Source organism: Ambystoma mexicanum, chromosome 2p (assembly GCF_040938575.1).
Source record: "Ambystoma mexicanum isolate Mex_15411 chromosome 2p, UKY_AmexF1_1, whole genome shotgun sequence".
NCBI lineage: Eukaryota > Metazoa > Chordata > Amphibia > Caudata > Ambystomatidae > Ambystoma > Ambystoma mexicanum.
Window position 1 is genome coordinate 1,152,050,126 of NC_090923.1, and position 23,897 is coordinate 1,152,074,022.

Below are 23,897 nucleotides of genomic sequence, written 5' to 3' on the forward strand. Positions count from 1 at the left end.
CTTGTTACTGACCTCCTTTCCACTCTATGTCAAATTAGCTGATGCTAAAAGATTGTGGTATAGACAGTAATTATGCCCCCAAAACAATGAGTTGGGCATATTTCTCAGCGATGAAAGAATGTCCCTTTTCTGTGGAAAGGAATGAGGTTGCTGAAGAATGTCACCAGGCTTGGACGTTATACGAGGAAGTGTCGGGCTCACCCTGTGCACCCTGCCCAACTTCACTGTGCTGTCCTGGGTTTTCAGGATAAATGCAAAGTGGTCTCTAAGGTTGTCTTGCTCACCACCTTTGACTAGAAATGTGTCTTGAATGTTCTCCCATCTATAGCAATTCTCCAAGTCCTCACTCTGAGTTTGAACTCACTCTGCCGGCAGTCAATTGTTTCCAGCCTTTCTTATTCCTTTGCTTGTGGAAGTTTGACATTCTTGAGGCACTTCTGTTGATTATCTCTCCCAGCCCATCAAGTTCTCTGAAAGTCTGTTAAACCATCCGTCAATTCATGCCTCACCAGGAAGGTTCAGGCCCACTAAAATGTAGATTTTGTGCAGGGATTCCTTAAGTCCAAAGCTGTCTGCTAAATTAGAAGTCCTCAGAAACTTGTGCCCCCCTTTGCAGGTGAAGATTCTGTTGCATGACACTCTTGGAGTCCAGCCTCAAAGCAGTCTAAAGCTGTGTTTTCCAATTAACTAATGAACTGATATGAGTGGCGATATGGTGCAGCGAGACCATGTTTGATACTTTATGGCTCTGGTTCCCCTATTGATCTCAATAGGGAAATGTAAGTGACGCCACAGCTCAATTGTTGTTCCAGGACCTCTTTAACCAGGGTTCTCTCAGCGCCTCCAAGAGGAACCATGGGAATGGACCCGACCACAGAAGTCCCTGCTTCCTCCCTGGGGTCAGAAGCTTCTGCCATCCACCTCCACGGGTTCCATGTAATAATGTCCCCTCAAAAATAACGCCTTGCAAAAGAAATTGCTGAAAAATTGCTGTTTTTTGCAGGGACATTATTAGATGGAACATGTGAGGGACACCCCTGCAACCCCCAAACCCTTTATTTTTTTCAAAGGGAGTGGCGGACATCCCCGCTGCCCCTGTCCCTATATATGGTCACCTATAAAAAGTCATCAGGACCTTTTCCCAGTGACAATACTTACGCCGACCATATATATGTATATGTTTATGTATATATATGTGTGTATATATATATATATATGTATATGTTTATGTATATATATGTGTGTATATATATATATATATATATATATATATATATATATATTTCTGAGGCTTGTGGAATCTGCTTAGATCACATGCTGTGCATAGGCCGGCATCTAGTGAAAGCTGTGGAGTATTACAGTTTGTTTTTCGAAACTCGAAAATGGGCGTCAACACAGGGCGTGCCAGTAATACTATCCCTAGTGTGACGTCCACTGTACCCAAGATCCCTCACGCGTCTAGGATCCTCAGATTGTTTTTTTCCGCCATACTGGTTGGAAGCATTTTGCGGAGTCCCCTGGCCTTAGCCATACTTTTGCTAAATATTGATTAATTACATCCTTTCCCCATCCCAACGTCGAACTTCGACACTCGACGCCGGCTTGGAGAAGAAATCGACCGTCGGCTGCTGCACGACGGATTTGGGCCTCGGAAGGCTTCTGGCCTCGGCCCGGGCCTTGGAAGGCCTCTGGCCTCGGCCCTGCAAGTAGGGAGATTGGGGGGTTGCACATACTCTACACTCTTGGTAAATAGGTACACCTTATACATTTCCTACACTTACCAGCCCGCTGCCTCAGGGTGCGTATAGAGGGTACCCCTTTTCAATTCTGCCCCAATTGCAATCGCAAATACCCTTGGGTCGACAGGCGCGCTACGTGCAATCTCTGCTTGCCGAGGGACCACCCCGAAGCGAACTGCAGAGCGTGTAGTAGGTTTAAACCTAAGACACTTGAGGACCGTTCGACGAAGCGTTGGGCCCACCACGCTAGGCAGGCGGCCATGGCAGCGGAGGGCGCCTTCAGCGATGGCAGCGATGCCATGCTTTCGGACGGCGAGGGCATTACAGCGTCGAAAGACAGCCGAACGCAGGTCACCGCCCTCGGAAGGTCATCCGACAGGGCGGCTATGGGGAAGACCCCTGGCGACACAATCGCTTCACACACCACTCACACAAAACACACAAAGTCCAACCGAGACTCGACGAAGTCGAGTTCTCGGAAAGAGGCACAAACAGAACGGTCCGAATCGGTGTCCTCTGGGCGTTCTCGATCGAGATCGCCGCATGACTCCAGGCAATCATCCACTCTTGCCAAGAGTGCCTTGCTCACTAGGCTAACAGAAGTTCGATCGTCTGAGGACGAAGACGGCTTCCACCCCCAGGCCGCTCTCCAGGAGTCGGAGCCCGCAGACAAGATCAGCGCGGCCCCATGTTGGAAGGACAGGGACTCTACCCCCGATCCTCGACGCCAGGCGTCGAAAACCTCCGGAACCACAAAGGGACAGGGAAAACACTTTTCCACTCCCGGGGAGGGGGGAAACAGCAGAAGAAGCAGCCCCTGCACTCTTCCACACATGTGAAACACTCGTCTCCTCCTAAACAAACTGACAAGACCAGGTCTGGTAATATTCCTAAAACCAGCAAATCTACTCAAGTTAAATCTCCTAGACTTTCTGAGAGAGTCATTCCCAGTTCCAAAAAATGGTCGAGTGATGACATAGATAGGGTCATGTCAAGGATGTCTTATTTGGCAGACTTTTACGATAAAAATCCAGACCATTTCCTTTTATATAATCCACAAGGGGCTACACCCTCAGGCTATAATGATCCTATCCCCCCGAGTAAGAAGCCCCGGTTTGAGACACCGATGAGGTCTACAGACCCCTTCGAGGTACAACCATACTCACAGCCATACTCACTGTATCAAGGAGAGACTTCCTTTGGTGAGGACCAAGATTTTGGCATGATAGAAGAGCAAACCGGGACGGGCTACTATGAGGATGATGAGGACCAAGAAGAGGAAGAGGAAGACCCTGAAACCTACAGAGTAGATTCCCCGGTAGAGAAGGAAGCCCCGGTTACCGACTCCCCTGTCGATAACCAACCCCTCCTGAACGAGGTTCTCGCACGAGCAGCAGAACATTTCCATATTGACACCCATGGTGTCCAGGAAGAGAGGGACTTTGCCGAGGAGTTAGTGGGAAAAAGGAGGCCTGTTGCCCAGACCATCCCTATCCTTAAGTCTATTCAGCGAAGAATAGACCCGTCCCTGGTGAACCCGAACCTCACCAGAGCAGTCAATCCCAGAGTTGAAAAACTTTTCCTGGCAGCCCAGTCTGACCCTATCTATATAAGAGGACATCTGAAGCCAGCCTCCCTAGTTGTCACTAACACTCGCAAGAGGGCTGGAACACCCTTGTCATCGTCCGAAGCTCCTCCAGACAAGGAGAGCAAAAAACTATATGGTTTCGGCAGGAAGGTAGCCTCAACGTCCGCCTATCAGGCAAGGATTGTAAACTCCACCACCCTGTTGGCCAGCTACAACTGCCATCAGTGGGAAGAAGTCGCGGCACTCATAGCCTCTGCACCAGAACCCTTAAAGGGCCAGTTAGCACGAATTTCCGCAGAGGGTAGAGCCGTGTCTGGTTGCATTTTAAAAGCAACTTTTGACGCTGCGGACAACGCAGGCAGATTAATAGCAGAAGGTACTGTTATCAAGAGACATGCATGGTTACGGCAGTCTGGTTTTAAGGCAGAAACCCAGGCATCATTGTTGGACAAACCGGTGGAAGCCGATCTGTTGTTTGGTAAGGCGGTCGAGGACCACTGAAGAATGCCAAGGACGAATACGAGACACTCAAGTCCCTTGGCCAGTTAACCAATAAACCCCCTAACCAGAGAGGGAATAGTAATTTTCGTCGCCCACGCGGCCAAAATTCCGAGAGAGGATCAAACTATTCCCATGGGCAGGGTACACAGTGGAACAAAAGCCAACAGTCTACCCAGGGTTACGGCAGGGGTAATAGGAGGGGACGTGGTAAAGGCAGAGGCAGCCCCAGTAAAGGAGGCGGCACGCCTCCACCAAAGCAGTGACGCTCAGTTCAGGGTCCCTTCTCATGCAACCCCAGGAGGGGGACGCATTTCCAACTTCACCCAGGCTTGGGAAGGGATCACATCAGACAGATGGGTGGTGTCAACAGTATCCGCAGGGTACTGTATAGAACTACTGCAGCGTCCCCGGAACCATCCCCCACAACAACAAAGAGTACACTCTTTAGAACATCAGAAGATTCTCCTCGAGGAGATCGCCAATCTGCTAGCAAAGGACGCGATAGAACTCGTCCCGGGACACCAGGTAAACAAGGGTATTTATTCAACTTACTTCCTTGTGCCAAAAAAAGATTTGACAATGCACCCAGTATTGGACTTACGGCCTGCCAACAAGTATGTCAAGCCCCAAAAGTTTTGTATGACTACGCTGCAAGGGGGATTACATGGCAACCTTGGATATGAAAGATGCCTATTTTCATGTTCCCAGCGCACAGAAAGTACTTGCGCTTCAAGGTGGACAGTCGGCACTACCAGTTCAAGGTACTGCCCTTCGGGATAGCTTCGGCACCAAGGGTATTCATCGGCGGTGGCGGTGGCACATCTACGCAGGGAGGCAATCCCGGTGTACCCTTATCTGGACGACTGGCTCATAACGGGGGAAACCCCAGTAATTTGCAGAACAAACATTCAAAGGACTACCGACCTCCTCCACAAGTTAGGTTTCTCAATCAACGAGAAAAAGTCAAGCCTGGTGCCAGGCACCTCCAAACAGTTCCTAGGAGCAATCCTAGATACTCAAGAGGGGTTGACATTTCCTTCAGAGGAAAGAATTCGGAATATACTACTGCAAATTCCGCAATATCAGTCCGGTCACCAAATAACGGTACGCAAAGCAATGCGTTTGCTGGGCATGATGGCGTCATGTATTTACCTGGTCCCCCACGCGCGCCTGCGCATTTGTCCCATGCAGGAATGGTTGGCGAAACAGTGGTCTCAGGCAAGTGGTCAGTGGGACGATCTAGTGGTCGTTTCGCCAACACTAGTACAAAGCCTTCACTGGTGGACAAGAGAGAATCTTGCACAGGGAAAACCCTTTTACGATCCCGAAGTACAGGCAGTAGTCACTACCGATGCATGTCTGACGGGGTGGGGAGCTCACCGTCTCCACCACACAGCTCAGGGTCTCTGGTCTCCCTCAGTGGCCAAGAACCACATCAACCTGCTAGAGCTTCTGGCAGTATTCAGAGCGCTTCAAGCGTTCGAGCCCCACCTACTAAACCTGTCAGTGCAAAACCGGACGGAAAGCACAATAGCCATGTTCTACCTGAACAAGCAAGGAGGGACTCGTTCGCCAAATCTGTCCAAGCTTGCCCAGAAAATCTGGATATGGGCACTCAGACGGAACATCTTCCTGTCATCACAACATGTTCCAGGGGAGCTCAATTCCCTAGCGGATGCTCTGAGCAGAGACTCTCTCCCAGAGGAACACGAATGGGTTCTACACAGAGAGGTCGTAGAAGATATCTTCTCTCAGTGGGGTTTCCCCACTATAGACTTATTCGCCACAAGCGAAAACAGACAATGCCCAGGATTTGCATCCAGGTTCCCCCAACCAGACTCCCAGGGGAACGCCCTGTGGATGAACTGGTCAGGGATGTTTGCGTACGCTTTTCCACCAACTCCTCTCATCAGGAAGGTGGTCAACAAGATGAACAGAGAGTCGATGACGCTCGTCCTAGTTGCTCCCATGTGGGCAAGACAACCGTGGTTCCCACACCTACGCAGGATGGCGGTGTGCGAGCCCATCAAACTTCCAGCCTAGTACAACCTACTGTCCCAACACAAAGGTCAAACAGTGCATCAGCAACCCAACTCAATGAACCTGGCAGCATGGCTCTTGAGGTCATAGAGTTTGGACATCTCAATTTACCACAGAGGTGTATGGACATCCTAAAGGAATCTAGGAAATCAAACACAAGGCACTGTTACTTTGACAAGTGGAAGAGATTCGTTATCTGGTGCCAGAGTAGACAAATCAACCCAGTTGATTGCACTCCTTCCACTATTGTTACATACATGCTCCACCTGCTAGATGCAGGGTTGGTTTTTAACTCACTGAAAGTGCACCTGGCAGCCCTGTCGGCATACACCACTTCCCATAACAAGGTCTCGTGGTGGAAAGTACCAGTAGTTAAAGCCTTCATGGAAGGAGTAAAGAGACTTCACCCTCCTATTTCAAACCCACCACCAGGGTGGGACCTTAATGTGGTGCTATCTAAGCTCATGGGCCCCCCTTTCGAGCCCATGCATAAAAGCAGTCTCAAACACCTGACTTATAAAACGGCCTTCTTAGTAGCTATTACTTCTATAAGAAGGGTCAGTGAAATTCAGGCTCTGTCAGTGCAGGATCCCTTCTTTACTGTCCATAAAGACAAACTGGTTTTACGCACACACCCTAGGTTCTCACCTAAGTTTATATCTAAATTCCACGTAAACCAGTCCATCGAGCTTCCGGCTTTCTTCCAGGACCCTCCAAGTTCGGCTGAGGTGAAACTACACACCCTAGATGTGCGTAGGGCGGTCCTGTACTATGTAAATAAAACCAGACCGCTAAGGAAAACAGATCAACTGTTTGTCTCCGTAGCTACAGGCAGAGAGGGGGATCGCGTCTCTAAAGGTGCCATCACAAAGTGGATTATTAACTGTATCCAGCTGTGTTACTCACTCTCTGAAAGAACTCTGCCTTTCACGCCAAGAGCCCACTCTACTAGAGGAATTGGGGCCACTCTGGCTTTCATTGCAAATGTACCCCTTGACACCATTTGCAAAGCAGCTACTTGGAGCTCTATTCACACTTTTACTCAGCATTACTGCATTGACACCCATTCCAAGGCAGATACACAAGTGGGACAAGAGGTTCTAAGACACTTATTTGCTCATGACCCTTCTCACATCCCACCTCTTCTTCAGGTACTGCTCGCTAATCTATGCACAGCATGTGATCTAATCAGATTCCACAAGCCTCAGAAGGGATACATTACTCACCGTAATCGTATTTCTGATGCTTGTATCTGCTTAGATTCACATGCGACCACCCTTCTTCCCCTCTGAGAGAAGGTGCATGGTTGCTTGTAGTCTTACCTTTCTATCTGCTTGGATTATCTGTACTCCCGCTACTCCTCATGCTACCTCATGTCAGAAAAAATACAATCTGAGGATCCTAGACGCGTGAGGGATCTTGGGTACAGTGGACGTCACACTAGGGATAGTATTACTGGCACGCCCTGTGTCGACGCCCATTTTCGAGTTTCGAAAAACAAACTGTAATACTCTGCAGCTTCCACTAGATGTCGGCCTATGCACAGCATGTGAATCTAAGCAGATACAAGCATCAGAAATACGATTACGGTGAGTAATGTATCCCATATATAGTGATATTATTATCTGTTACCCCTCCACATTCTAGAGACCGTTGTGCGGTAACTGTACAAAGGAGCACACAGCCCTCCATGGGGGTGCTGGGCCGAAACTCCCTGTGCACTATGACAAAATGCTGGGCCGCAGTCACTCGATCCCAGAAGTGAGAGCTGCTCTCACCCAGTTGCTGTCATCTTGGGAATATCTCCCAGGCTGAGAGTGAGCCTCCTTCTTCAGCCCTGCTGCTCCGTTTCTGCACAGTAGAGCTCAGTAACCCCACTACCAGGTTCGGGAACACTTTATGGAAGTTTGCCGTGTTGCAAGAGGGAAAAGAGGTGAAGGATAGTTGCTCTTTGGGCACGCCAGATGGTATCAGCATGGAGGAAGCCAGGAGAGCATGTCTACTCACCGTTCCATCATTGCTATACCTCCGGACCCTACAGTGGAATTGGAAGTTTGTTTTTAGAAAGCTGCATCCTTTCCCATTTGGGTATGACCTTATTACCTTACAGTGTCATACCTGGAGTTTGGGTAGAAGTAGGGCTTCCAGAACAAAAGTGCGCAATTGGTGATGGTCCAGGCCCCAGAACTGGCCTGCATTGAGGCATTGTGGCTGTCCTCTGCCATGTGTCTAAAAAGGTAGGGTGACAAGAGTATCCTTCCTATGGTCCCCCCGTATCACCACCTTGCTCGTCCTCAAAACCAGGCCTATTCAAATTTGGTTAATGCATGCATCAAAGACAAACAGGAAGACACAGGAACTTTCATATGTCTGACCATTTATGCCACCTGCACTGCTTAGGTGATGTGGTCAGACCAGTGGCATGAGCAGCACCTTCCACAAAAATAGACCTTTTCTATAGTGCTGCCCGATATGAGTACAGACTATATGATAAACATGCCTCTTTTCATGTAAGGGAATTTCCAGCTGCAAATAATGTTTTGATTTAAAGAAAAATTCATATTTTCATTTATTTAACGTATATTTCCAATTGCCTAAAAACTAGGCAGCCTTAATGAGAACTGGATTTTTACTCCCTAAAAAATAATTTTACTCCCAACTTCCCAAAATGGGTGATAACATTCTTTACTCAAATTCTTATCTTGAGAATTGCCGGGACCCATTACAGAAAAGAGAACTGTCTGACTGGGAAAAAACGTGCTGCTACTATTTAAGAGTTGAGTCGTGGAATTGCTTCTTTGAGAGAAGATTGACAGGGACTTGAAAGGGAAACATGGAGGCACGTATCTTGCACGTTATTCAATTGGTCTGACCAATTTGGGAAACATTCAAAAGATGAAGCAACTTGCCTATTAATGAATGCACTAACTAATGGCTTCATCTAATGTGCATATTTTAGAAGATTGTAATTAGGAAGCTGACCAGCAGTTAAATAATGTGTAGTGATTTTTATCTCTCTGTCCTAGTCCCTTCCTTTTTGTGTGCAATTTGAACCTTTTATCACCGTTCATATGTTCTTGCATTCAAACCGAACTAAATGACAATAGACTACTTTTTTGTCCCTATTTGTGGACTTGTATCATTGATGTTGGTGTGCTCGCGTTTTTTCTATTTGGGCACTCTTCTCCATGCTGCTGTGGGCTTTTGTTCTTGCCCCTGGTGGACCCTGGTGCCTTCTGTTGGCAGATTGTGCCCTTGCTTTAAATATGGTCTTTAATGTTGCTATATTCTTGTCTTTTGATGAAACTATATTCTTGAATTTGATGTTGCTACAATCTTATCTATTATGTTGGCAGATGTGTGTATTTTAGGTTGACAGACTCTTGCCTTTGTCTTGGTAGACCATTGTCCTTGCTATTGTTGTTCTGTTATCGTGGCTTTGATGTTCTATTTGGATATCTGCTGGACGCCTTTCTTTTTGATGTTGGTGACTGTGAGTCCTTGTCTTTGATCTTGGTAGACTCTGGTTGTTCTGACTGTTGGTGGACTCTTGTCCCTGCTGTTGGTGGTTCTTGGTGGTGAATCGTATACTTGTTGTTGGTGGAGTCCTTTACTTGCTGCTGCTAGTGGAGTTATTTCCTTTCTGAGTCTTAGCTGAGCGCAGAGGAATCTGTCAGATTAGCTCTTGTCCGTGCCCCCCTGTGCAGTCTTTCGTAAAGAGAGAAAAGGGGTGAGACGGTGGGAGAGATGCATAGCTCCTGCTAACTGTTTCTGGGATACTTGGTCCCGTGCCAACTAATTGTTCACTTGGCTCTTACAGATCCGCAGAGGAGGTCTCGGGGGCACCCAACATTCCAAACACCTTTCTCCCAGCAGGTAAGTGAAATAATACAGCATTAGGCTATGGCTTGCAGGACCGCGTTGCAGTGCGCGGCTCCTGATGTTCCCGTCTATCTTCTGCCAGATTCTTGTATAGTGACCCACTCATGTTTGTGAGGCTTCACCCAAGTGCCCCCTCAATTCCCCCACACCAACACTTCTTTTCTTTGCTCTGATCCTCTGGTGTCTGGGCTGTAGACATGCTTCTATGCAGTCCGTCTCATGTTACTGTTTTAGGACGCAAGCCATGTGTTCCCCCTGCACTGTCTGATTTCTGTAGTCCACTGAACTCCCCCTTTCTGTCTGTGCCATGGGAAGCTTGCAACGTGTGCCCTTTCTTGCAGTGTGGACCTCTTGGCACCATTGTTCTGGTGAATTTTGAATGTACAGGTTTCAAGGTGTTCCAGTAATTGAATCTGCCCTTTTTTGCCTTGTTAACTTTCCTGTAGGGTTGGCCATTGGACAAGATGGTGTACCCCAACTGCTTAAGCCCACACCGCTTCATCCAGAGCGGCCCAGCAACCAGGTAAGTTGAAACTCTGACACACTGAGAGACTGCAACATTGCGGCTTAAGGGTGTCAGGATGGTATATCGCAAGCAGCTGAGCTGCCACAGCGACAGTCTCTTTCCACACTCACACTTTTATCCTGCCCTTATCTTGACCCCATCATGCACTGTAGGGTGGATCCTGCTGCTGGTCGGCTTCGGATCCTAATCTTTACCAGGATGTGCTGTGCTGCAGAAATTCCCCAATACAGTTTCAGGATAGCCTGGTGGTCAGTAACGAATCCGGCCAAAATCTCTGTAAACCAGCCAAAGCAGGCAGGAGGAGTATTCCATGAGTCCAAGGTTTCCCAGACAAGTTTCACTAGCGAGACTTTGCCAATTGCTTGAGCAAATACAAGGAACACAGCAGGAGTGCGGTTGAGAAGGAGCGGATATTTAAAACAATTAAAGTGATTAAAAAGTAATGGACATCCGTAACTGCAATATTTACCTGTGGGCAGTGGCGATGTCATGGCATTTCAAACCCATAGAATAAAAAATGGGACTGAGGTTTGGGAGCGCAGGGCTATGGGTGAATGTGAAGTCTTATGATGGTTTTAGCAAGCGGGTGGTGTCAGGGGAAGACCCAGGCATAGGGACAAGAAATTAAGCGTGGAGTTTACCCAGCTGTAACACGTGCTAAATACACATTTGGAGCTTGAAACCACAGATTTATAAACAGTTGTCCAACTTTTACAGTGTGCACCTGCAAGCATTCCTGTATTCATTTGATTTTCTTGACATGAGATCAGCAAAAAGGCCCAGGTGGGAACTAAGTGGGTCAGTTTACAGGCGATAATTTTATGATCCGCACTGAATTATGTGGGGGTAGCTGATTATGCCACTGAAATGAACTGCTTCCGGTGAAGGACTTCCATCTTAAATGTGTTAACCCCAAGAACCTTGGGTCAACCACACCATGACCTTGCATCCCACTGCTCCCGCCCCCTTTGCTTTAACCATTTCCATCATTGGCTAGTGATTTGTACACATTTTAATTTCTTTTGGGGGCATGGCCTGCATGCTAACATGCCCCACGCCATTTAGCAAATGCACAACATGCCCCACGTCATTTGGTAAGGGCACATCCAGGGCCGCTTTTTGCTTTTGCTGTTATAAATCCTGGACCTCAAGCTCCAGAATGCAAAGAAAAACATGACTGGGTGTGTTTCTCCTAAAGTACGTGGGTCATGCTGGTATCTGCACGGGCAGAAAATATTGATGCTTGGTAAAGATGGTTGTGGCAGTCTTTGGTTACTGCCTTAGGTTATTAGACAAGTGGTAGGTTTCTGAGCAATGTAGAGAAGGGGTCCTTGTGTTAACTGGGGCTGGAAGAGGCGTCGTAGCTGTCCTATGCTTATAGCCCAAACGTTGATCCTGTTGCAAGTGCCTGGGAGTCTATTCTCATAAATGCAGGAGGAGGATTATGGCTCAGACCCTGTAATCAAACTTTCAAGGGACTAAAAAGGAGTCCCTTTGACAATGGGAAATGGGAGCCACGCCTCAAATCCATTTTATGTATTTCTTTTAAAGAGCACGCACAGGTTTTCATGGAACCGGTAACAGAAGTATAATAAATATCTGGCACCATGAGTGATCTCAGTATTGTCCATCTTCAAAGCAGTGTGCCATAGACATGGTGTAGCAACCAGGGTTGCAGCAGGGGTTTTTGAGGTCCGGGGCCTGCAATTTGTTGAGTCCCATTAATGTTTTTGCACTGACCAAGAAGCGCCCCCAACAGGAGATACAAGTACTGACCTTTGCGCCTGGTGTTGTGGAGTAACCCGACAGGTCCACCTTAAAACATGGATGACCTTAAGGGGAGAGACACTGGCGGGAGGAAATAAAAAGGAGGGGCGAGGGAAGGAATCGGGTCAGTTGGAGGAGGAAGAATAAAGGGAAGGTCGCGCTCCAGCTGTACTCCGTTTAGCTCTATGACTGAATGCAAGAGTGCATGCATACGAGGGGTGAGTAGTAAAACAACTGGTGACGAGGATGGGATCCACATTTGCCATCAATCTGCCACTAGCATGGACGGCAGTCCGCTGCATGCTGAAGACGCCGTACACCGTGGGGCACCATATTGAGCATCCACTGTTCCAGCAGGCTGTGCGCTGCAACTACGACAATCCGTTGCACGGGTGAAGATCGTGGCAAGGATACCCGTCACCCAGGATGGCTGTCCGGTGCTCACAATTGCAGGTTTCCCACCACTCCAGGGTGTTCCAGGGTGTGACAAATGGACCATGTACGCCACAGGCACGCAGGCTTCCAGCAGACGTAGAGCCTGCAGCAGCATGGCCCGCACAGCACCTACTGCAAGTGCAGGGTGCCGCAGTCCCAGCGCCACCGAGCACGGGAGGACCATCCAGGGATTTCGCGGGCACAAAAGTAAGTGGCACAGCAAGGACTCGGGCCCATACACCCCGGGATTAACAGAGGGGCAGGGGTGCGATAGGGGCTAGACACACGCACAGCAGGCTGAGACCCGCGCTTCTCAACTGCTACCAGGGGGCCACCCTAGAGTTGGTAGTGTGCCCACAGGTGCACAAAACCAGTGTACACGCTGCACCTACTCCAGTGAGGACATGTCAAGCTGCCCACCACCATGCTAACATACGGGGCTGGAAGCGTCTGTTTGCCCAGGGCTGCAGTTCCCTTTAACCACCAAGGATACAGTGAAGGGTGCCACACATCAGAAGGAGATGATAGCACCGGCATACAAGCGAGACCCACGACCTAACCACGATGGGAGAGGATGAAGCAAAAGAGAGGTGGCGTGCCAAATAGCCTATGCATACAGAGCAGCGTTCTTGATAAGGCCCCAACCATTTCAACTTCAGCCACAACAGGACCGGGCCCCAGATGGGAAGAGTCGCTGGAGGAGTTCACAGATTTCGTGAAGACAATCGGAGACAGTACATCAACAACACTCCTAGATATATTTACTAACCTGACTGGGAAAGAAGTAAAAGGGATACTGAAGACCATACCAACACCGGAAAGATCAACGTACGATCTGGCCATTGAAGCACTGAACAAGAAGTTAGTAGCCCAGCCAAATAAAGATTTGAAGAGATACACCTTCAACTACCGCACGAGACAGTGGAGAAGTTTGTCGTACGTAAGACTGCAGAAGAACATAGCACACTGTGAATTTGGCAAATTCTCGCACGAGGAAGCGATACGTCTAAGAATTATAGAGGGCTGCACACCAGCTGCCCTGAGGAATCATCTCCTAAAAAAAAAAAAACTCCCACTAGAAAAGATTTTAGAGCTGGCACGCATCCATGAAAGGGTGAAAACCAATGTTCCCTCTAAGCTATGCGCATGTGCGCTTACCCAGCTTCCTTCTGGGTGCTGCTCAGAAGATTTTTAGCAGCGCACAAAGACAATTCTCACCTATTCAAACAGATTTAATAAGGCACAAGCCACACCAATTACCTGAAATTGTCTTTCTCTTAAAATAAGCAACTAGTCTTGATATTCTGCTAATTTGCACTACACTACTGTGGCACCTAAAATCCCTAACAGCAAAATACAACACAACAAGAGGTTAAAAACTAATATGAAAAACTGGCTCCATGAACAGAAGAATCTAACCAAGATATGCCTGCACACATTAACCAACAATGTTCCCTTCCCACCAATTACTCCACCACACTTTTACCTTATGACTCTAACTTCTGTCCCAGAGTACATTAAGATGCTATCGGACAACCTTGACTCTTCCTCTCTTGGCTCTGAGAAAGGTTAGCAGACATGTACTTACATCCACTTGTTTTATGTTTGTTGTAACATGAATAACGTTCACGCGCCAACATTTCTGTTACTCATTTTTCCTTACCAAAAGCGTCGGAGCAGAGGGGAGCGCAAGTGTTGTAAGTGTGGTGGGACTTTCTCACACAGGGGACTGTGCCCAGAAATGGGGCAGTGGTGCACGAGATGTGGAAGGTAGAATCACCTCATGGAAGTTTGTTGGGAAGGAGTCCTCCACCGACTGACGCTAATGCCACCTGAACAAAGGAGAGTGACCCACGAATTAGAGGTGCTCCATCTTCATGAGCACGAGAGACCAGAAGAACCACCGGACGGGTACTACAGGGGGTACTCAAAGAGGCAAGGATAACAAAGAGGGGATATAAATGCCTGGTACTAGAGAGGTCGACAACCACAAGCAACAGATAATTAATGGACACCCACAAGAGTAGCTTGGCAATAACTTTGGGGGAAGGTGTTGTGGAGTAACCCTACGGGTCCACCTTAAATCATGAACGACATTTATGGGAAAGACACTGGCGGGAGGAAAGGAAAAGGGAAGGGCGAGGGAAGGAAACAGGGCAGTTGGAGGAGGAAGAATGAAGGGAAGCTCGCACTCCAGCTCGGCTCTGTTTCTCTCTATGAGTGACAGGGAGTGTGCATGCATACACCGTGTGAGTAACAGTAAAACACCTAGGGGTGGAGGAACCCGAATTTGGTTTGTTATTGCGACTGCAAATTAGAGAATGTAAAGACTTGTTCAAGGCAATAATCAAGGAAGAGGCTACTAGTTGCGCAGAAATGTCAATCAATTAACAACAACAGGCACCATTAAACACCAATAACCAGTTCCTCGGTGGAATTGGAATCAACTATGTGTGTCTTTGTGGCAGTGCAGAAGACGACCAAAAACACACATGCCACCAAATGGATCCAGTAAGAACTATTTGTAACTGGGTGGCTGGAAATTCTATAAAGGTGAAAAGCGGACCAGTCTCTAACTGAGGATTACTCAAGAGATGTGTGTATGTCACGATCATGTTCCAAGTACATTAGCACTTCAATATGGAAGGAAGGTTGGTTTGAATTTCAGAAAAAGATGGCAGAGTTAGCTTGCTGGTTGTCTACAGTGCTGGAGGAATTCACAAACCGTTTAAATTGAGCCAGAACATTAAAGCCATTTTGTGTCGAGCTAATGGGAGCAATTGCAGATTGATGGTGACTCTCAAAGATAACAGCCATCTGATGATTGACAGAGTTTCTCTAAGTGCTGGGAAGGCTATGGAGCAATATCTTCTCATAGTTTTTAATGAGTCTGCGTCTGCAGTAGCAAAGCTACCTGTTGGATCGGCAGTTTTGGAACAATCTTGGGCAGCCGGAGTGCACAGAAGGAAGATAATGTACATGTCCCTGCTGTAAAAAAAAACAGACTCCCACACGCAGAGGGAACCCGGAGAATAAAGATGAAATGCCAATCAGGAAGCCGTTGGGCTCCACAGCTAAAATGTCTATTAAAACCTCTCCTGGGAATGCAACACCTGGAAGCAAAGGGACAGTTCCTCTCACCTCTTCCCCTCCTTCCAGAGTGGGCTTGCAGGAACACAGGAATGAAAAGAGGAAAAGAATACAGTCCTTGCTGAACGATCTAAATGAAGATTTTGCATAAGAGAATTACTCCTCCACCAATAACAAATCTTCGAAGGGATTGTGTCCTCCAACGTATTCCTTATCTTGATAGATCATCTCCAGCTCGGAATTCTTTTTTCAATAGAGGGCGCTGCGCGTCGACGTCCCTCGAGCCGATGTCCCTCGACAGCTCCTGTATCGGCGCCGACTTCATCATGCATATAAATAGACTCGCGCAGCGTCCGTTGCTCAGTTCCATTTTTCCGCGCTTCATGGGCCTCGGAATCGCGTTGCTCAGTTCGTTAGTCAGATATATTCTTCATTATTCCTCGAGAATACCAACACTTATTCGATGGCTTCCTCATCCGAACCGATGACTCCACGGCCCGGCTTCAAAAAATGTCGAGACTGTGGAAAGAAAATGTTGTTGACAGATCCTCACAGGATCTGTTTGTGGTGCCTGGCATCGGAGCACCAATGTTCGGAGTGCGAGGACTGCATGTCCATGACGGCAAAAGCCTTGAAGGAGCGTAAGGGGAAGCTTGAGAGAGGTAAGACAGTTAAAACTCTTTTGAAAGTTTCCTCGGCAGAGTCGAGACATCCGTCTCCTCGCCGACACAGGAAACATTCTCGTTCTAGGTCTCGAAGCAGTTCCCCCTACTCTTCGAGATCCAAGCCTTCGAGTAAGAGATGTTGAAGATCCCATACCTCGTCTTCTTCTGTTTCCCTGGAAAGAGTCACCTACCCCACAAAACATATCTCTCAGGCTGAGTGGGAGGAATTCTGTAAAAGGATGCTTAGCGTCTTCGAGAAAGCGGCCTTGACCCCCTCGAAGACAGCTGAGGGTGATACCCTGTGTGAAAGACCCGAAAAATCGAAACGCCGCGAGTCGTTGCACCCGGAGAAAGATACTACTCGAGAGCATCAAGAACCCTCGAGCAAAGGCACTGTGCCATTGACGCCATCGTCGAAAGTCCCTTCGACGCATAAATCTGCGTCATCGACGCCATTATCGAAGGGCTCATCGACGCAAAGGTCGATTGAGTCAACGCCATCGTCGATGCCGATAAAGAACAAACCCACAGCCGTCACTACCTTACAGCCAGTTGTCATACCCAGGGCCTCTAACACGACCTCGAGAATGTCATCGACAACCTCGAGTAGGATTCCGATCCTCTCAAGCTCTTCGAGGCCTCTTTCGATCTTCTTGACGCCTTTTTCGGTGTCTTCGAAGCCTTTAACGTCCGCATCGACGTTTTCTCAACCAATTACGACAAATTTGGCCCCTTCTGCTCTGGAAATGGGATTTAATCAATTTCCAAGATCGGATTATTTCAGACCCTTGTCTTCAATTTATGAAGAAGGGGAGGATTCAGATCAAGAAAGACCCTTTGGGTTGCAGAGAACCACAACACCTGAACCAGAGGAATTTACCTCTGAGGAAAATAGGTTGAAGGACCTTCAAGAATCCTTACATGAGGCAAGTAGGTTAGATACTTCCCCAGAAGTAGAATTTGCCAAACCAGACCCAGGGGAACATGACGAGACCCCTTACAGAATTTTAATGGCAAGGATTATAGAATTCATGGGTTTGTCTACACCTTCACCTGCATTAAACAGGATGACCTTACAGACATTTTAGTTAAAGGCCCACAGGAGGATACTGTGGTTCCATTTCATGCTGCATTACAAAGAAAAATATTGGCTAACTGGGAAACTCCTGAGGTTATCCCGGCGGTTAACAAGAAATTATCAGCCAAATATAGGGTATCTGCTACTGACCCTGAATTTCTGTCTAAACATCCAACTCCAGAGAGTCTGGTTGTTCAAGCAGCAACTGCATCAGGCAGTAGATCGGCATACCCTACTGTTCCACAGGACAGGGATGACAAAAGATACGACTCTATGGCTAAGAAAGTCTTTTCTGCATGTATCATGGCGTTGAAATCTATTAACGCTACTTGTACGCTCGCAAGGTTCAGCCATACACTTTGGGAGTGTGCTTCATCAGCGGCTGACTGCCTCCCAGAGGGAGAAGAAAGAGAAGCGTTTCTAAACATCGTTAAGGATGGTAAAGACGCAATATGCGAATACCTTCAAACTGGCATTGATTCTGCTGATAGTATCAGTAGGGCCATGGCGGCAAGTACTACAACCCGCAGATTTGCGTGGTTGCGAAAGTCTGGGTTTGCTTCAGATGTACCAGCCAGACTTTTAAATATGCCCTTTGACGGCTATTCTTTGTTTGGTAAGAAGGCGGATGACAGCCTAGAAAAGTTACAGACATCCAAAGCAGCAGCAAAATCCCTGGGAGCTGCAATCCGTCAAACGCCATATCGCCCCTCAGGAACCTCTTGGAGAGGTAAGTCCTTTCACTTTTATTCCACATTCGGAAAAGGCAGAGGACAGTCGGTTCAAAGAGGTCAAAAAAGATTCACCTGAGTAGGACGCGGTAAAAATACAAAAGCCGCAGCAGCAGCAGCAGATGCCTCTTTACCCTCGGCATCTGCATCAGCCGCCTCTAAATCACTCTGAGGACTCTCCTCACAAGACACCAATAGGGGGCAGGCTAACTCAACATCTGACGGAATGGCAGGCTGTTATGTCAGATGCTTGGTCATTGGAGACAGTTGCGCAAGGTTACTGCCTGCCTTTTCTACACATTCCTCAGAGTCATCCACCGAGGAACAGCTCTCTGAAAGTTCCAGATCCGCTCCTCTTGCAGGAAATTGTAGACCTGCTGGAGAAAGGTGCCATAGAACCGCTACCTGTAGCGGAGAGGAACAAGGGCTGGTACTCCCCCCCTACTTCCTAATACCGAAGAAGGACGGAAGACTGAGACCTATCTTGGACTTACGAGAATTGAACAAGTTCCTCAGGAAGGACAAGTTCAAGATGGTAACTCTCTCTCAGATCCTTCAGGCCCTCCAGCTCCAGGACTGGCTGGTATCTCTGGACCTTCAGGATGCTTATTTCCATGTGCCAATCCATCTCAAACACAGGAAATACCTGTGGTTCGCAATTTGGTGGCTCTCATCAATTTCGAGTTCTGCCATTTGGGCTGACCTCTGCCCGAGGGTATTCACCAAGCTAATGTCGGCAGTGGCTGCAAGTCTAAGGAGTGAAGGGATTCACGTCTACCCCTACCTGGACGATTGGCTGATCAGAGCTGTATCTCCGGAACAAGCTCAGATCCAGCTAGATTATGTCTGCCACTTCCTTCACAAACTGGGCTTCTCCCTCAATTTAAAGAAGTCCCAGATGATACCATCACAGAGACTCCAGTTCATTGGAGCGGTCCTGGACACTTCCCTTGGAAAAGCCTCACCACCAGAGGTGAGGGCTCAAGATATTCTGCAGATGGTCACCAAGTTTCAAAATGCCCAACGTCTCCCAGCCTTTTACGTTTTGAGGTTGCTAGGCCTCATGGCATCCTGCATCTTCCTTGTGCCAGAGGCTCGCCTGAGAATGATATCTCTTCAGTGGGCACTAAGAACTCAGTGGTCGCAATTCTCAGGGAGAATGACAGATCTCCTTCAGGTTCCGGACAAGGTGGCTCGAGACCTTCAGTGGTGGGCCTGTCAGGAGAACATTTTGAAAGGAGAACTGTTTTGGCAACCATGGCCGGAGATAACAGTAGTCACGGATGCCTCACTCAAGGGGTGGGGAGCCCATGCCAACGACTTGACCATCAGCGATCCTTGGTCTCCATCGGAGTCCAGACTACATATCAACCTGTTAGAGCTGAGAGCAATCAGACTAGCGCTGAAGGCTTTTTTGCCATCTGTACAGGGGAAAAATGTCCTGATAATGACGGACAATACAGTGGCCATGCACTACCTCAACAAAAGAGGAGGCGTCGGATCACTGCCTCTGTGCAGAGAGGCGATGCAGCTCTGGTTTTGGGCAATCCAAGAAGGAATCTCTCTATCGGCAGTTCACTTAGCCGGAGAGAAGAACTACGGCGGACGCTCTGAGCAGGCAGAGCACAGTCTCCCACGAGTGGGAACTAGCTCAGGAAGTCCTTCAACAGATCTTCACCCTTTGGGGAACCCCTCAAGGGGATCTGTTCGCCACCAGCATCAACAGGAAGTGCGATCAATTTTGTTCAAGGGAATTTCCCCCGAGAGGAGCTCTAGGGGACGCGTTCGTAGTGGGCTGGGAGTTTCCACTTCTGTATGCGTTTCCTCCAGTCCCTGTCATTCCTCAAATGATCAGGAGGTTGAGAAGGTTCCGGAAAGCCATGATCCTAATTGCCCCGGACTGGGCCAGGAGAACGTGGTACCCGGACCTTCTGGACATGTACATCTGCCCTCCAATTTGTCTTCCACTCAAGGAGAATCGTCTCTCGCAGAAGGGAGGTCAGGTTCTCCATCCAGACATCAGAACCCTCAACCTTCACGCTTGGTATCTGAAAGGTTGAGATACAAGGATTGGGACCTCCCAGATGACGTCATGGAGGTGTTGCTTTCGGCCAGAAGGCCAGCAACAAAGACTTTATACCGCTGCCGTTGGAACAAATTTTGGAGCTGACGTAGAGAAAAGAATATCGATCCCTTTTCATGTGGTACACCAACAGTGTTATCTTTTCTACTCTATTTGGCAAATTCGGGCCTTCAGGCTGGCACTATCAAGGGCTATCTCGCAGCGCTATCGATCTTCAAGCGCACTGCAGAGGAGCCATCGTATTTCAAGTTACCCTTAGTAATACAATATCTGAAGGGATTAACCAATGTCTATCCTCCAAGACCATTCCAAACTTAAATGTCTTAAATTTTCTGATGGGTACTCCTTTTGAACCACTCCACTCTTGTTCGTTAAGATTTCTCACCCTTAAAACTGTCTTATTAGTGGCATTGACATCTGCTAGGAGGGTGAGCGAATTACAAGCTCTATCTTGTAAACCCCCTCATACAATTTTTCATAAAGACAAAGTTGTCCTACAAGTGAAGCCTAATTTCCTCCCAAAGGTGGTTTCTGAATTCCACATCACTCAGAAGATTACCTTACCTTCATTCTATCCTCCTCCCCATCCGGGGAAAGAGGAAGAAAGGCTACATAGGCTGGACCCAAGGCGGGCTTTGAGCTTTTACATCAGCAGACTTGCTAGGATTAGGCAAGCAGACCAACTGTTCGTAGGTTACTCAGGGCACAAATTGGGATTACCGATAACAAAACAGCCAGATGGATTATTTTGGCTATTCTGGAATGTTACAAACTGGCAGGGAAAGAACCTCCTCAAAATCTTAGGGCTCAGTCAACCAGGGGTATAGCAGCCTCTTCGGCCCTCCAAAGAGGGGTACCAATTCGAGACATATGTGCGGCTGCCACATGATCGTCTGCACATACCTTCACAAAATGTTTCAACCTGGATTCCTCCTCTAGCCAAGGGACTAGATTTGGCAAAGCTGTGTTACACTCTGTTCACTCTTGAAGGGAAACATGGCAATTTTACTCCCACCTCCAGTTACACACCACTGCTATGGGAGTCTATCAAGATAAGGAATACGTCGGAGGACACAATCCCTTCAAAGAACAAGTTACTTCTTACCTGGTAACGTTCTTTCGATGGGATGTTCCTCCGACGTATTCCTTATCGCCCCTTCCATCCATCCCCTCAGTAAAACTTCCCTTGTGGTTACAGTTTACGCTCCTTCAGGGTCAATAACCAATTCATGTAAAGCTACTGTTAAAAGTCAAAACGGAACTGAGCAACGGATGCTGCGCGAGTCTATTTATACACATGATGACGTCGGCGCCAATACGGAGGCTGTCGAGGGACATCGGCTCGAGGGACGTCGACGCGCAGCGCCCTCTACTGAAAAAAATATTCCGAGACAAGCAAACTGGAGATGATCTATCAAGATAAGGAATACGTCGGAGCAACATCCCATCGAAAGAACGTTACCAGGTAAGAAGTAACTTGTTCTGTGGTTGATCCATCGTTTAAGTTCCTAAACAGCAGTCGGAGTTGATTTTGAAGAAAATGGAGGACAAAAAAGTGGCTGGGGTCTTCCCACTCCAGTCTTCCTCATTCTATGGCAGACGGGTCTGCTTCCAAGGATTACATTTTCGGGAATCCAAACTCTGACAAATCTAATTGCTCTTCTCAATCTCCTTCTGTGAAGAGATCTCTTGGTTTTACCCCTCAACCTAGTGCTGTGAAAAAAAAATGAAACCAAATCAAGACTACACTGGATGGAATAAATCCTGCTTTTCACTATCTAGTCAAACGCAACCATTGGAAGGCTTTTTTAATCTGGGAAATACCTGCTACAGGAATGCAATTTTGCAATCCCTTTTTTCGCTGCAGTCCTTTATGTCCAAATAGATACTACTGGATCCAGTTGCGGACATTTGGTTTATTTTACATCTCATGAACCGTTTTGAAAAACATTTTAGTGGTGAGTTTTGTCCCTCCCAGTGCACTGCGCCATTCTTTCTTTCCCTGACCATATATATGCAGACAGCATCATCAAAGCTCATCTCTTTCACTCTCTGATTACTACTCCCATTTCCCTCACTCTGTTCTAACCCTTGCCTCCTCTTTCCCCACACCTCACTGCCTCACGCCTTAGATCCTCTATTTGCAATGTCTGTACGAAAGACAAAATGCCAGTTTAGTTTTTATATAAGACTTCTTACGGTGGTCACTGTTATCGGCACTCGAAATTTCGACACTTAAGTGTATTAAGGGACAGAAAGAGATGGCGATTGGCCAGGATTACACAACTTCGGTACTCTAGGGAATACAGTGCTCTGGTTTCCAAGTTATAAACCTGCTCTTACAGTTCTTTGACACAAATATGATTGCTATATCAATCAAACTTAACAGGCCTCTCCTCAACCCCCAAATATTTATTGTGCATTGTTTAGAAATCTAGGAGCAGAATGCAACATATCTTTGGGAGACCCATCCCCCAACTTCTGTGGCTCATACGTGAACCTGACAATATTTAAGAGGTTATAGAACGATGTTGGCCAAAACAAGCATGACTTACTTTTAAAAGCGAAATTAGCATAAAAGAGAATACATATCTTCCAAAGGTGGACCCAATCATCCACACCAAACCAAATAAGGTAGCAAACCAGGGTGCACGAAGAAACCAGCTTTATTTACTGCATTTGGCCGGTAGAAGGTCCACACACGTTCTCAATCACTTTGGGGTTGCCCAGGGATTATAAACTAAACAAATTATATTGTCATATTCATAAAAAAACAATATTTAACAAGCAGCTATTGTTTTTTTTTAAATAAAATCACCTATATCATTATAAACATTACTTCTAATTGTATAAACATTATCTTTGAGCCTGCCCAGCTTCCCTCCCACTATACAATGCGTCATGTTCTGGGCATCATCGACGCGCTCTAACTGGTTGGCACCCCAACATGCTGACATTCTTACAATACTGGTACCTGTTACTGATGTGGACTTGGGTGTTACACCTATCCACAACAGTTCAATTAGCTTCTAGTGGGAAAGGCGAGATCCAAACATTGCCCTGACCGAAGAACTATCAAACTCACTCCCATCTCATCGTCTCGCACCAAGCCCATATCCCTTAGACAGTTTGCTCAACCTGTACTCCTTTCTGATACATACTGCTGCTTGCAGATGTTTGATCTAATTTGGTCATGACATGCATAGCTTATTCATTGTTGCATGAGGCCAGTGAATGAGACCTTTGCCTTCAATTTGTACAACCTATTAATGTGTTCTTCTTGCGTGCGTTGAACTGCTTTCACCATTGGGGGTGCTATGAGTATATCTTGCTAGTGTGTTATTGGCAACGTTTCTGCGTGCACCTGGCCATTCAACTTTGTGTATTTCTGTCTGCTAGCAACAGAACTAACTCAATCGTTGCTTATCTAAACTGGAACCATGAGAAAAACCTAATTGTGCAGTTTCAGCTATCCTCTTTCGTTCAGCCTTGGCACTTTCTGTCATCTGGACACCATCATGAACCAATGAAAAATCTCTATTAAGCTATTTAAAACACAATGCTGTTTTTTTTTAACCACCTGCTGTGCAAGGCCTTGCAAAAGGGAACACATGGCATTTCTCTTGTTTGTATTTATTGTGTTTATATAGCGCTTTAATCTTGTTATTTATAACGCTGCTTTGCATATATACCCTACCTATCTATGCATACCACCATTTACTACATTTGCTCTCTGTGTATTCAGCAACCTAACTCTTCATATAAAGTGGCA

The 23,897-nt window shown here is 47.2% G+C and overlaps 1 protein-coding gene across 1 annotated transcript in view; it reads left to right on the top strand.

Annotated features, from left to right (window-relative positions):
* PPP1R3F (protein phosphatase 1 regulatory subunit 3F) overlaps window positions 1-23,897 on the top strand; it is a 209,376-nt gene that overhangs the window by 130,809 nt on the left and 54,670 nt on the right. The window contains exons 2-3 of the mRNA XM_069645258.1: window positions 9,689-9,744; window positions 10,197-10,273. Coding sequence (XP_069501359.1) covers window positions 9,689-9,744; window positions 10,197-10,273 — 133 coding nt within the window. The remainder of the gene's footprint in view (window positions 1-9,688; window positions 9,745-10,196; window positions 10,274-23,897) is intronic.